This window comes from Budorcas taxicolor, chromosome 4 (genome assembly GCF_023091745.1).
Source record: "Budorcas taxicolor isolate Tak-1 chromosome 4, Takin1.1, whole genome shotgun sequence".
Classification (NCBI taxonomy): Eukaryota; Metazoa; Chordata; class Mammalia; order Artiodactyla; family Bovidae; genus Budorcas; species Budorcas taxicolor.
The window spans coordinates 7903900-7918082 of record NC_068913.1 but is presented as its reverse complement, the minus strand read 5'-3'; the positions used below and the strand labels follow the sequence as shown (position 1 = coordinate 7918082).

General features: G+C 39.8%; 1 protein-coding gene across 1 annotated transcript in view; it reads right to left on the bottom strand.

Annotated features, from left to right (window-relative positions):
- Positions 1–14183, bottom strand: part of ZPBP (zona pellucida binding protein) — a 127250-nt gene that overhangs the window by 43236 nt on the left and 69831 nt on the right. Inside the window, exon 7 of the mRNA XM_052639235.1 lies at positions 385–562. Coding sequence (XP_052495195.1) covers positions 385–562 — 178 coding nt within the window. The remainder of the gene's footprint in view (positions 1–384; positions 563–14183) is intronic.

Sequence of the window (14183 nt, the reverse complement as noted above, 5' to 3'; positions counted from 1 at the left end):
GGAGGAAGACTGGCAGTAAAGCAACTCACACACTTGTTTTTCAAAAAAGTAAAAAGATACCTAACCTAGGCTGTATGAATGTAAACTCCTCAAAAGTTGGTTCTAAAATAAATATAGTTTGGCCATTAAGATAAGTAACTCTAGGTGTCTCATAACTAGCATTTGTTTTTCCTCCCAGACAACTGCCTGATGCCCCAACCCCTCTTTACTCTAATATTAAAACAAGGCCAGAATTAAGCCAGATGTTTTCTTTTAAATCTTCAGGCTGAGTCTTTTCAAACACACTACTTCAAACCTAAATGATAGTAAATAAAAGTGAGAGACATTCACTTAGGCATAATGAAGGTAAGTGAACAAATCATAAAATCAGATTTCATTACATACCACAGCACTCAGGACATCGTGGGTGTTTCAGGATATTCATTCCATACCCTGGGAAGCAGCGATTAATCCAAACCATTTGGAGGGTACCTTCAATATAGTATATCTCAGGCAATGGCTCTGCACGTCTGCCCAAAACTTCCACTTGTTGATTAAAAAACCGCTCTATGAGATTTTTAGCCTGAGACAGAAATACAGTATGAAAAATCATTGTTGCATAAATGCAAATTTTAAAACAAATAAGGATTCGTATGTTTTAGAAACAGGAAAAATCCTCAAGGTCCTTATTTTTTCTGAATTCAAAGGATATAAATAGCACCTATAAAACTGAAAAGATTTCAAATATAAACCTCAAATATTTTCAAATACAACACAGAGAAAATATTTCAATATATAACCAAACTTTTTGGTCTCTTTGGTTTGGAATAATATGTGAAAGTGTTACAGTCACTAAAGTCGTGTCTGACTCTTTGCGTCCCCATAGCCGGTAGCCTGCAAGGCTCTTCTGTCCAAGGAATTCTCCAGGGAAGAATACTGAAGTGGATAGCATTCCCTTCTCCAGGAAATCTTCCTCATCTAGGGATCAAACTCAGTTCTCCTGCACTGTAGATTCTTTATGGCATAAGAGCAAAAATAAGACAGTACTTTGAAATAAAATGTACTTTCAGAAATGTACTCTAACAATTAAATGTTCTTTAAAAAATGTACTTTAAGAATCTTTAAGAAGCATATGCTGAGGCATCTGCTCCACTCTTTCCATACAGAAAAATTAGATTTAAAAACAAGAGGGAACACAGCCCATATTAAAACTTCTAGCTCTGTTTCAAAAATCAAATTTACAAAATAATTAAGGCATAATTCTGACCTATAATTAATTACCATTTTACTTATAATAATTATTCTGTCTTGACTCCTAAAAGTAAGGAGAGGCTTATACTTTTCAGTGACTAGTAAGCTTTACCTGGTAAAGCATGACGTATGGTTATGAGTTAACACCCTCTGTAAGTCAGTTAGTTCGGCCCAGTTCTTCTATGCTAACATTCAATTCTAACACAGTGAGAAGCAGGGATGAAGGAACTCATGTTGATCTATAACCACTACTGGGGTATCTCAATCTACTGACTTCCTCAGATATCTTTCAAATTATATTTCTGCCATGAAAATTTCTGTAAGTGATTGTAAAAATGTTTTTCAGTATACTGCATTCAATCAGTCTATTACTGAATTACTACATTTTACAGTCTACATGGTTTTCTTGTATTTCTAATAAATTCTGTCCAATTTGCTGCTATTTATTTTTAGTTAAGGAAGTGCTTACAAACTAATTAGCTACAAGTTTGGTATGTAATTAACTATATTTAAATAGTGAGTGAAAGTCACTCAGTCGTATCCAACTCTTTGCAACCCCATACTATACAATCCACAGAATTCTCCAGGCTGTAACAGTGGAGCTGGTAGCCATTCCCTTCTCCAGGGGAAGCTTCCCAGCCCAGGGACCGAACCCAGGTCTCCCTCACTGAAGGCGGATTCATTACCAGCTGAGCCACTAGGGAAGCCCAAGAATACTGGAGTGGGTAGCCCAAGAATACTGGAGTGGGTAGCCTATCCCTTCTCCAGCGGATCTTTCTGACCCAGGAGTCAAACTGGGGTCTCCTGCATTGCAGATGGATTCTTTACCAACTGAGCTATCGGGCAAAAGTGAAAGTGTTAGTTGCTCAGTCATGTCCGACTCTTTGCAAGCCCATGGACTGTAGCCTGCCAGGCTGCTCCATCCAGGGGATTTTCCAGGCAAGAATACTGGAATAGGTTGCCATTTCCTTCTCCAGGGGATCTCCCAGACCCAGGGATCAAACCTGGGTCTCCTGCATTGCCGGCAGATTCTTTACCATCTGAGCTACCATGGAAGCACAAGACTACAAATAAAATTTTCAGGAGACACACTCATAATCACTTAGCTTCCTAACATTCTATGCAGAAAACAACAACAACAACAATGAAACTAGATCTGGAAAACTGGACTTGACGAACAAAAATAATCATGCAAATCAGATTTCTGTTTCCTGTTTTCCTTCTAAAAAGCAGAGTGAGGATAAGTATCTCATTTGGTAGAAATGGAAAGAAAGTAAATTACTTGAATCATTGACTCAGTTTTTAAAATAATGAGTATGCTGATGGTTACTGCTGCTGCTGCTAAGTCGGAGAAGGCAATGGCAACCCACTCCAGTACTCTTGCCTGGAAAATCCCATGGACAGAGGAGCCTGGTGGGCTGCAGTCCATGGGGTCACGAAGAGTCGGACACAACTGAGCAATTTCACTTTCACTTTTCACTTTCATGCACTGGAGAAGGAAATGGCAACCCACTCTAGTGTTCTTGCCTGGAGAATCCCAGGGATGGGGAAGCCTGGTGGGCTGCCGTCTCTGGGGTCTCACACAGGTCTCACGACTGTACCAAATAAAGGGTGAAATTGGGGAATTCTCTGAGTTGGGTAAGAATGAAAGATTTTAAAGCAAAAACTTTTGGACCAATTTGGATGACATAAGAACAAATCATGATTATAGAAATTCTTCATAGTTTAATCACCTAATTAAGATAAGAATTAATACTATAGAACAACAAAAAAAGAATTAATACTACAGAACAAACATCATAATGCCTAGCCTAAGCTACTATTCCCTTCACCCCCTACCTTCAAACTTTACAGAATCATTAAACATATATGGAAGGAATATCTTCTATAGTTCTCAGTTATTGATTACAAGACTAGAACAAGAAATAATTAAATATATATATATAGTAAAATATATAAATTTCTGCATGGGGAAGTTGAAGAGCTTCCTTTGAGTACCACAATCTGTTCCCATGATCATGCCAAGTTAGGTAGTAAAAAAGGTGATTAGGAAGGCTTTTACTATTTGCACTACATTAGTCCAGCAAGCCCAGAAAACAACTACTTAAAATTATGGAACTCCTAGGACAGGCAAAAAATGCTATACATTATACAGGATCAGATTTAGACTGGAGCTCCAATAACCATGAGGGGAGAATTCATTATGTACCAGCTATTACAAACAATACACTTCTAAGACAGAATCTGTTGGAAAACTCTGGTTAACACCTATATTTGGGAATCTCTTTGGAAAATGACTACAGTCATCGAATAGCACTGGAATTAAGAAGCAAAACTAACACACACACACACACACACACACACACACACACAAAAGAAAAGGAGATAGAGGCTTAAAGTATCTTGAATGAAATGGAAAGAACTGTGAATTTGCACAGAAAAAACTGGTGATCTTGGTGCTCAGTGAGCAAATGAGAGGTAGGGTATCCAGATCTTACAGGAGAATGTTCCAATGTCCATATCTTACAGGAGAATGTCCTTTTTAACTCTTGAAGAAGATTAAATGAAAACACAAAGTCATCCCTCTCATGGTAGGAACACCAACACAAATGATGTATACACACTCAGATCACGAAGGAAAGCAAAAGGTTATACAACAGTTTGAATTCCTTGGAAGGTGGAATCTACTCCTAAGAAGCATAACCAATCCTAGAACTTTAGAATAAAGAAAAATTTAACTTTGCAATGTAGAGTCTACATGAGTCCTGAAGCAACAGGCAAAAGGATCAACTCTTAACTCAGAGTTGGTCACTGAAGCGGTAGTTGTTCCATAGGAAATGAAACCTGCACTGGAACACGAGATTCTTTAGAAGAAAGATGAAAGATAATTCATAATTCAGGTTTTAAACTTATTAGAGATTTAGCTGTCATATTAAGGTTTTTATAGTAGTATATTTCTAACTGATAAAAGCAGACAAGATGGAAGTAGAGGACAGAAATGACACTTAAAAATACAGAAAAAGATTTCCCATTTCCAACCATATGATGCACCAGATATTCTGGAAAATCCTCCTGCTAAAAATCACCTAAATGAAAATAACAGAGCAAAGACCTTGCGTAGCTATGTTTCAACAACAAGAGAGAAAAAAAAGGCAAAAAGGAAGACAGGGAGAAAAAGATGCTAAAAATGAAAATTGCGAACCAAATATTAGCTACTATTAATGGTGTGGATCACAATAAACTGTGGAAAATTCTGAAAGAGATGGGAATACCAGACCACCTGAGCTGCCTCTTGAGAAATCTGTATGCAGGTCAGGAAGCAACAGTTAGAACAGGACATGGAACAACAGACTGGTTCCAAATAAGAAAACGAGCACATCAAGGCTGTATATTGTCACCCTGCTTATTTAACTCCTATGCACAGTACATCATGAGAAACGCTGGGCTTGTGGAAGCACAAGCTGGAAAAAAAACTACCAGGAGAAATATCAATAATCTCAGATATCCAGAGGACACCACCCTTATGGCAGAAAATGAAGAAGAACTAAAGAGCCTCCTGATGAAAGTGAAAGAGGAGAGTGAAAAAGTTGGCTTAAAGCTCAACATTCAGAAAATGAAGATCATGGCATCCGGTCCCATCACTTCATGGGAAATAGATGGGGAAACAGTGGCAGACTTTATCAGGCTCCAAAATCACTGCAGATGGTGACTGCAGCCATGAAATTAAAAGACGCTTACTCCTTGGAAGGAAAGTTATGACCCACTTGATAGCATATTCAAAAGTAGAGACATTACTTTGTCAACAAAGGACCATCTAGTCAAGGCTACAGTTTTTCCATTGGTCGTGTATAGATGTGAGAGTTGGACTATAAACAAAGCTGAGAGCTGAAGAATTGATGCTTTTGAACTGCGGTGTTGGAGAAGACTCTTGAGAGTCCCTTGGACTGCAAGGAGATCCAACCAGGCCATCCTAAAATCAGTTCTGGGTGTTCATTGGAAGGACTGATGTTGAAGCTGAAACTCCAATACTTCGGCCACCTGGTGCCAAGGGCTGACTCCTTTGAAAAGACTCTGATGCTGGGAAAGATTGAGGGCAGGAGCAGAAGGGGACGAATGAGGATGAGATGGTTGGATGGCGTCACTGACTCAATGGACATGGGTTTGTGTGGGCTCCAGGAGTTGGTGATGGACAGGGAGGCCTGGTGTGCTGTGGCTCATGGGATTGCAAAGAGTCAGACATGACTGAGCGAGTGAACTGAACTGAACTGAACTGAATGGTTTGTAGTAGTAGCTAAACTAATGGTTTATCTACTACTAATGACTCAATGAGTTGCTTTCAAAGTGGGTGTGGGATTTTGTTGTATTTTCTATGAGATATAAAATCACCAAGCCAGAAATTAACATAAAAGTTGGCTTTGCCTGAGAACAATCAAAAGTAAATATAATAACTTTACAGAAAAACACACACAACTTAAGTCAAAGGGGCTGTATCTACTGCTAAAGGACTGACAAATACTGCTTAGCAGCCAGAATTACGAAGTACAGGATGAAATTAGAAACTACAGAAGAGGAAACAAACTGCCACATGAGACCGTCAAGAGATTCACACAAGGCAATTTCAGTTACCTAAAATAGAAAAAATGACACCAAGGATCCTTAAAACACATAAAGATAAAGAAGTGGTAATGAAAACACAGTAAAGGAAATTTCTATCATTATAAAAGAGAAAGTATATCTGAAAAACAACCTTACATTACAGTTAACATAGGGAGAAAAAATAGACTGGAATTAGAAACTGTGGACAGACTGAACATTGGATTAGGCCAAGCTGCAGCAAGAATAATTAAACACAATAAATACCTAAAGAAATCACACAGAATAAGGAACATATAAAATATATAAAAAAGTAAGAGAGAGAGAGAAATCAACGAGATAATCTGAAACATACTAAACAGGAGTTGCAGAGAAGCAAATGGGGTAAAAGGTAATCTTCGAAACTGTTCAGGCAGAAAAATTTTCCAGAATTGAGAAAGCACTGAGTCTTCAGATTTCAGTGGAACAACAAATACAGGAGGAAGGAAAAATGACATGAAAGGAAAGAGAGATGCAAGAGTAAATGGTAAGCAAAGAAATGGATGAAACCATTGGTGAATCTAAACAGACACTGACATTTTGAAATAATAATAAGTGAAAAAAATTTAAAAAGAACTAATATATTATGGAACAAAAACTTTAGAGATGAAGGCAGGTCATGAGTTAAAGGTCTTTAAGGTCCTTACACTTTTTTGGAAGGTACTATATACACTAAGTAACTTTCAGTTCTGCTATTAAGAATGTTAAAATTTGAAGCAAATCCACACAAAAAGAATGAAAAAATATGTAAGTTACAAAAAAAAAATAAAAATAAATGCGAGGAGCAAACCTTGAAGAGTAAAAAACCAGGTTAAATGATAAGTAATGGAATAATAAAAACCCATCTACATAAAGCAGTACTACGATTTAAAAACAATAAAGCAAAAAGAGGGCAATTAAAGAATGTTCAAACTAGTGTATAACTGCTATATACAACTCATGTCATATGTTAGTAAGGTTATGCTCAAAATCCTTCAGGCAAGCCTCGGCAGTACCTGAACTGAGAACTTCCAGATGTGTAGTAGCAGTAGTGTTAGCCCTCAGTTGTGTTCAAATCTTTGTGACCCCATGGACCACGTGATACCAGGCTCTTCTGTCCATGGGACTCTTAAGGCAAGAATACGGGAGTGGTCTGCCATTCCCTTCTCCAGGGGATATTCCCGACCTAGGGATTGAGCCCAGGTCTCCTGCACTACAGGCAGATTCTTTACCATATGAGCTATAGGGAAGCCCAGGCATACAAATTGAGTTTAAAAAGGAAGATGAACAAGAGATCACATTGTCAAAATTCGTTGGATCATAGAAAAAGCAAGAGAACTCCAGAAAAACATCTACTCCTGCTTCACTGACTGCACTAAATCTTTCAACTGTGTAGATCACAAGAAACTGTGGAAAATCTTAAGAAGACGGGAATACCAGACCACCTTAGAGGTTTCCTGAGAAACCGAGGGTCAAGAAACAACAGAACTGCACATGGAACAGTGGACTGGTTCAAAATTGGGAAAGGAGTAAGACAAGGCTACCTATTGTCACCCTGCGTATTCAACTTTCATGCAGAGTACATCATGTGAAATGCCAGGCTAGAAACAAGACTGCCAGAGAAATATCAAAACCCTCAGATATGCCAATGACACCATCCTAATGGCAGAAAGTGAAGAAGAACTAAAGAGGCTCTTGATGAGGGTGAAAAAAAGAGTGAAAAAGCCGGCTTAAAACTCAACATTTAAAAAACTAAGACCATAGCAACTCGTCCCATCACTTCATGGCAAGAAGAAGGGGAAAGAGTGGAAGCAATGACAGATTTTATTTTCTTGGGCTCCAAAATCACTGTGGACAGCGACTGCAGCCATGAAATTAAAGACCCTTGCTCCTTAGAAGGAAAGCTATGACAAATCTAGACAGCATATTCAAAAGCAAAGACATCACTTAGCTGAAAAAATCTGTAGAGTGAAAACTATGGTTTTCCCAGTAGTCATGTAAGGATGTGAGAGTTGGACCATAAAGAAGACTGGGCACTGAAGGAGGATGCTTTTGAACTGTGGTGTTGGAGAAAACTCTTGAGAGTTCCTTGGATGGCAAAGAGATCAAACCAGTCAGTCCTAAAGGAAATCAATCCTGAATATTTATTGGAAGGACTGATGCTGAAGCTAAAGCTCCAATACTTTGGCCACCTGATACAAAGAGTCAACTCATCAGAAAAGATCCTGATGCTAGGGAAGACTGAAGGCAAAAGGAGAAGAGGGAGACAGAGGATGAAATGGTTAGCTAGCATCATGGACTCAACGGACATGAAGCTGAGCAAACTTTGGGAGACAGTGAAGCACAGGGAAGCCTGGAGTGCTGCAGTCCATGGGGTCACAAAGAGTTGGACGTGACTTAGCAACTGAACAAAAACAACAACACAAAGCAATGAACGAGACTATAAAATAGTAGCACTAAAGAAAAGGTTACAACAGATGTGACAAAAAGGGAAAAAATAGGGAAATGGTGGATTTAAATCCAAATGGCAGATAATTTAAATGTAACTGGTCTAAATATTCTAATTGAGAGGCAGGGATTGTTAACAGTTAATAGTTCAGCAGGATAGCAGAACAAGAGGTTCATTTCCACTGCACAAAAACTCTGATTTGACAATCATTCAGGGATAAAAATACTTTTCTAAGAACTAGTGATTACAGCAGAAAGGCTCCAGCATTCCCATGGACAACAAAGCCCAAGATCAGACCTACTGAAAATTTTAAGAAAAACAGTTTTACTTTGACCACGTCACCACTTCCCCAGGTCATCAAAACTCAGCTCCAGGAGAGATCTCTCTAACTCACAACTTCTCCCTCAGGGGAAAGAACATGAAAAGTGAAAGTCTGATGGTCTCAGCCTTTGTGTCATTCCCCACAAGGACTGCTTCTGGATGAGAAGAAAAGGGGTGGAAACCCACGGCACCTGGCATGTATGCCCCCACAGACAGCACACAGATGTAAGCAGCCAGTACGGAATCCAGCAACTAGTTTAACGCCACAAAATTTGGTAAAGGCACACAACCCTGAGACTGTCCCTTCAGGAGAGATGAGAGATGGAGCTTGCACTCCCTGGCTCAGAATCTACATCCTACACTGGAGAAAAGAAAAAGGTGACTCTCGAGCACTTGGCATGACTCAGCATGCAACAGAGAAGGAGCAAAGTCCAAGACATCCCCTTCAGGAAGGAAGGAGAGAAACAGAAAATTCACAAAAAGCCTTGACATTTCACGCAGTGCTGTCTAGAAAAGGACTGGTTCGCACTTACCTGATATGACTCTCAGAATCTAACAGGACTCAGTGAGACTGAGAAGAAACAATTTGAAACATCCTCCACACCCCCAAGGAAAAAGCAAGAGCTGAGAAAAAAGGCTTGAGAGACACCTAGAAGCTCTAGTCTGGTAAAGGCCATTATCCCTGGAAGCCAGAATGCAAAGATTGAAGAGGAAACTTTCCTTTAAATGCCCAGGCACCAACGCAAGGCTACCAGGATCACAAGAATCAACAAAACATGACACCACAGAAGAATGAAAAAAAGGTCAAATAACCAGCTGCAAAGATATAAAAATCTATGGATTGCCTAAAAAGAATTCAAAATGATCTTAAACTCAGTAAGCTACACTGAGAGACAAACATCAAAAAAACAATGTGTATACATATAGATAAATACAAAACTCAAGAAGTGGAACAAAGAAACACAAACCATAAAAAAGAATTTAACAGAAATTCTAGCAAGAAGAATATAGTGACTGAACTTAAAAATTCAACAGAGAGAGTTTCAAAGGCAGACTCAAACAAACAAACAAAAAAGAATCAGTGAATTAAAGGCAGATCATTTGAAATTACCCAGTCACAGAAACAAAAAGAAGAAAAGAGTAAAGAAATCCAATGAAACTCACTTGACATCATCACTAAATCAGTACACGCACTAGGGAGTTCCCTCAAGAAGAGGAAGTACCAGTAAGCTTATTTCAAAAAATAATGCCAAATAAATCTGCAGAGGGAATGGACATTCAGATTTATAAACCTCAGATAAAAACAAATATGTTGCCCTAAAGAAAACTACGCCAAGAGATAATGTTATTAACATTAACAAGAACGAAGCTAGAGAAAATAAAATTCATCAAATAAAGGGGACATCCTCCTCCCCAAATGATACTATCAGAGGATTTTCTGGCACAAACCTTTTAGGTCAGGAGAGTATACGGTGATACAGTCAAACTGCGGAAACAAGGCTATGAACAGAAAATATCGACTGTTCTGTTGTTGTTCAGTAGCTAGGTCGTGGCCCTTTGTTTGCAACCCTATGTACTTCACCAACTGCCAGAGTTTGCTCAACACCATGTTCATTGGAGTCTATGATGCTGTCTACACATCTCATCTGCTGCTGCCCCTTTATCCTGCCCTCTGTCTTTCCCAGTATGAGGGTCTTTTCCAGTCGGTCAGCTCTTGTATCAGGTTACCAAAGTAACAGAGCTTCACATCAGTCTTTTCAACGAATATTCAGGGTTGATTTCCTTTAGGATTTACTGGCTTGACATACTTTCAGTCCAAGGGACTCTCAGGAGTCCTCTCTGGTATCACAACTTGAAAGTACCAATTCTTTGGCCCTCAGCTTTCCTTATGGTCTAACTTTAATGTCCATACATGACTACTGGGAAAAAAACAGCTTTGACTATATGGAACTTCATTAGCAAAGTGATGTCTCTGCTTTTTAATACACTGTCTAGGTTTGTCATAGTATTTCTTCTAAGGAGCAAGGGTCTTTTAATATCATGGCTGCAGTCACCATCAGCAGTGATTTTTGGAGCCCAAGAAAATAAAATCTGTCACCGTTTCAATTTCTTCCCCATCTATTTGCCATGAAGTAATGGGACTGGATGCCTTGATTTTAGTTTTTTGAATGCTGAGTTTTAAGCCAGCTTTTTCACTCTCCTCTTTCATTTTCATCAAAAAGCTCTTCAGTTCCTCTTTACTTTCTACCATTAGAGTGGAACTATCTGCACATCTGAGGCTGTTGAAATTTCTCCAAGAAATCTTTATTCTAGCTTGTGATTCATTCAGCCCAGCATTTTGCATGATGTACTCTGCAGAGAAGTTAAATAAGCAGGGTGACAATATATAGCCTTATCTTACTCCTTCCCTCCTTCCCGCTCCCCACGTCCGAGGTCAGGGGTGGAAGCTGAGACAAGCTACCCCACGGCAAAGGAGCGCCAGCTGTGCAGGCGCAGGAGGGCCGAGAGGAGCTACTCAACGTTCAAGGTCAGGAGGGGCAAGTCATCCAAGGTAAGGAGCAGCGGCTGCGCTTTTCCGGAGCAGCCATGAAGAAATACCCCACGTCCAAGAGAAACCCAAGTAAGACAGTAGCTGCTAAGAGAGGGCATCAGAGGGCAGACATACTGAAACCACAATCATAGAAAACTAGCCAATCTGATCGCATGGACCACAGCTTTGTCTAACTCAGTGAAACTAAGCCATGCCGTGTGGGGCCACCCAAGATGGATGGGTCATGGTGGAGGGGTCTGACAGAATGTGGTCCAATGGGGAAGGGAATAGCAAACCACTTCAGTATTCTTGCCTTGAGAACCACATAAACAGTATGAAAAGGCAAAATGATAGGACACTGAAAGAGGAACTTACCAGGTCAGTAAGTGTCCAATAAGCTACTGAAGATCAGTGGAGAAATAACTACAGAAAGAATGAAGGGATGGAGCCAAAGCAGAAACAATACACAGTTGTGGATGTGACTGGTGATAGAAGCAAGGTCCAATGCTGTAAAGAGCAATATTGCATAGGAACCTGGAATGTCAGGTCCATGAATCAAGGCAAATTGGAAGTGGTCAAACAAGAGATGGCAAGAGTGAACGTCAACATTCTAGGAATCAGCGAACTAAAATGGACTGGAATGGGTGAATTTAACTCAGATGACCATTATATCTACTACTGCAGGCAGGAATCCCTTAGAAGAAATGGAGTAGCCATCATGGTCAACAAGAGTTCAAAATGCAGTACTTGGATGCAATCTCAAAAATGACAGAATGATCTCTGTTCGTCTCCAAGGCAAACCACTTAATATCACAGTGATCCAAGCCTATGCCCCAACCAGTAATGCTGAGAAGCTGAAGCTGAACAGTTCTATGAAGACCTACAAGACCTTGTAGAACTAACACCCAAAAATTATGTCCTTTTCACTATAGGGGGCTGGAATGCAAAAGTAGGAAGTCAAGAAACACCTGACTAACAGGCAAATTTGGCCTTGGAATACAGAATGAAGCAGGGCAAAGGCTAATAGAGTTTTGAAAAGAGAATGCACTGCTCATAGCAAACACCCTCTTCCAACAACACAAGAGAAGACTCTACGCATGGACATCACCAGATAGTCGACATCGAAATCAGATTGATTATATTCTTTGCAGCCAAAGATGAAGAAGCTTTATACAGTCAGCAAAAACAAGACCAGGAGCTGACTGTGGCTCAGATCATGAACTCCTTATTGCCAAATTCAAGAAATTGAAGAAAAGTAGAGAAAACCACTAGACCATGAATAATCAAAGTATGACTGTATAATCAAATCCCTTATGATTATACAATGAAAATGCAAAATAGATTTAAGGGACTAGATGTGATAGAGTGCCTGATGTACTATGGACGGAGGTTTGTGACACTGTACAGGAGACAGGGATCAAGACCATCCCCATGGAAAAGAAATGCAAAAAAGCAAAACGGCTGTCTGAGGAGGGCTTACAAATAGCTGTGAAAAGAAGAGAAGCGAAAAGCAAAGGAGAAAAGGAAAGATATTCCCATTTGAATGAAGAGTTCCAAAGAATAGCAAGGAGAGATAAAAAAAAGCCTTCCTCAGAGATCAATGCAAAAAAAATAGAGGAAAACAACAGAATGGGAAAGACTAGAGATCTCTTCAAGAAAATTAGAGATACCAAGGGAACATTTCATGCAAAGATGGGCTCAATAAAGGACAGAAATGGTATGGACCTAACAGAAGCAGAAGATATTAAGAACAGGTGGCAAGAATACACAGAAGAACTGTACAAAATAGATCTTCATGACCCAGATAATCACAATGATGTGATCACTCACCTAGAGCCACACATCCTGGAATGTGAAGTCAAGTGGGCCTTAGAAAGCATCATTATGAACAAAGCTAGTGGAGGTGATGGAATCCCAGTTGAACTATTTCAAATCCTGAAAGATGATGCTGTGAAAGTGCTACACTCAATATGCCAGCAAATTTGGAAAAGTCAGCAGTAGCCACAGGACTGCAAAGGCAATGCCAAAGAATGCTCAAACTACTGCACAATTGCACTCATCTCACATCCTAGTAAAGTAATGCTCAAAATTCTCCAAACCAGGCTTCCTGATGTTCAAGCCAGTTTTAGAAAAGGCAGAGGAACCAGAGATCTCCTAAAGGAGATCAGTCCTGGGAGTTCATTGGAAGATATGGTGCTGAAGCTGAAACTCCAATACTTTGCCCATCTCATGAGAAGGGTTGACTCACTGGAAAAGATCCTGATGCTGGGAGGGATTAGCGGAAGGAAGAGAAGGGGACGACAGAGGATGAGATGGCTGGATGGCATCACTGACTCGATGGACATGAGTTTCGGTGAACTCCGGGAGTTGGTTATGGACAGGGAAGCCTGGCGTGCTGCGATTCATGGGGTCACAAAGAGTCGGACATGACTGAGCGAATGAACTGAACTGAACTGTACTCCTCCTTTCCTAATTTTGAACCAGTCTGCAGTTCCATGTGCAGTTCTAACTGTTGTTTCTTGACCCTCATATAGGTTTCTCAGGATACAAGTAAGGTGGTCTTGTATTCCCATTGCTTTAACCATTTTCCACAGTTTGCTGTGATTCACACAGTCAAAGGCTTTAACACAGTCAATGAAGCAGAAGTAGATTCAGGAATTCCCTTGCTTTCTCTATGATCCAACAAATGCTGGCAATTTGATCTCCTGTTCCTCTTTCCTTAACCCAGTTTGTACATCTGGAAGTTTCTGTTTCATGTACTGCTGAAGCCTAGCTTGAAGGATTTTGAGGACAACCTTACTAGCATGTGAAATGAGTGCAACTGTTGATAGTCTGAACCCTCTTTCGCACTGTCCTTCTTTGGGACTGAAATGAAAACTGACCTTTTCCAGTCCTGTGGCCACTGTTGAGTTTTACAAATTTGCTTGTATACTGAGCACAACACTTTCACAGCATCCTCTTTTAGGATTAGAAATAGTTCAGCCAGAATTCCATCACCTCCACTAGCTTTGCTGTAGCAATGCTTCCTAAGATCTACTTTAT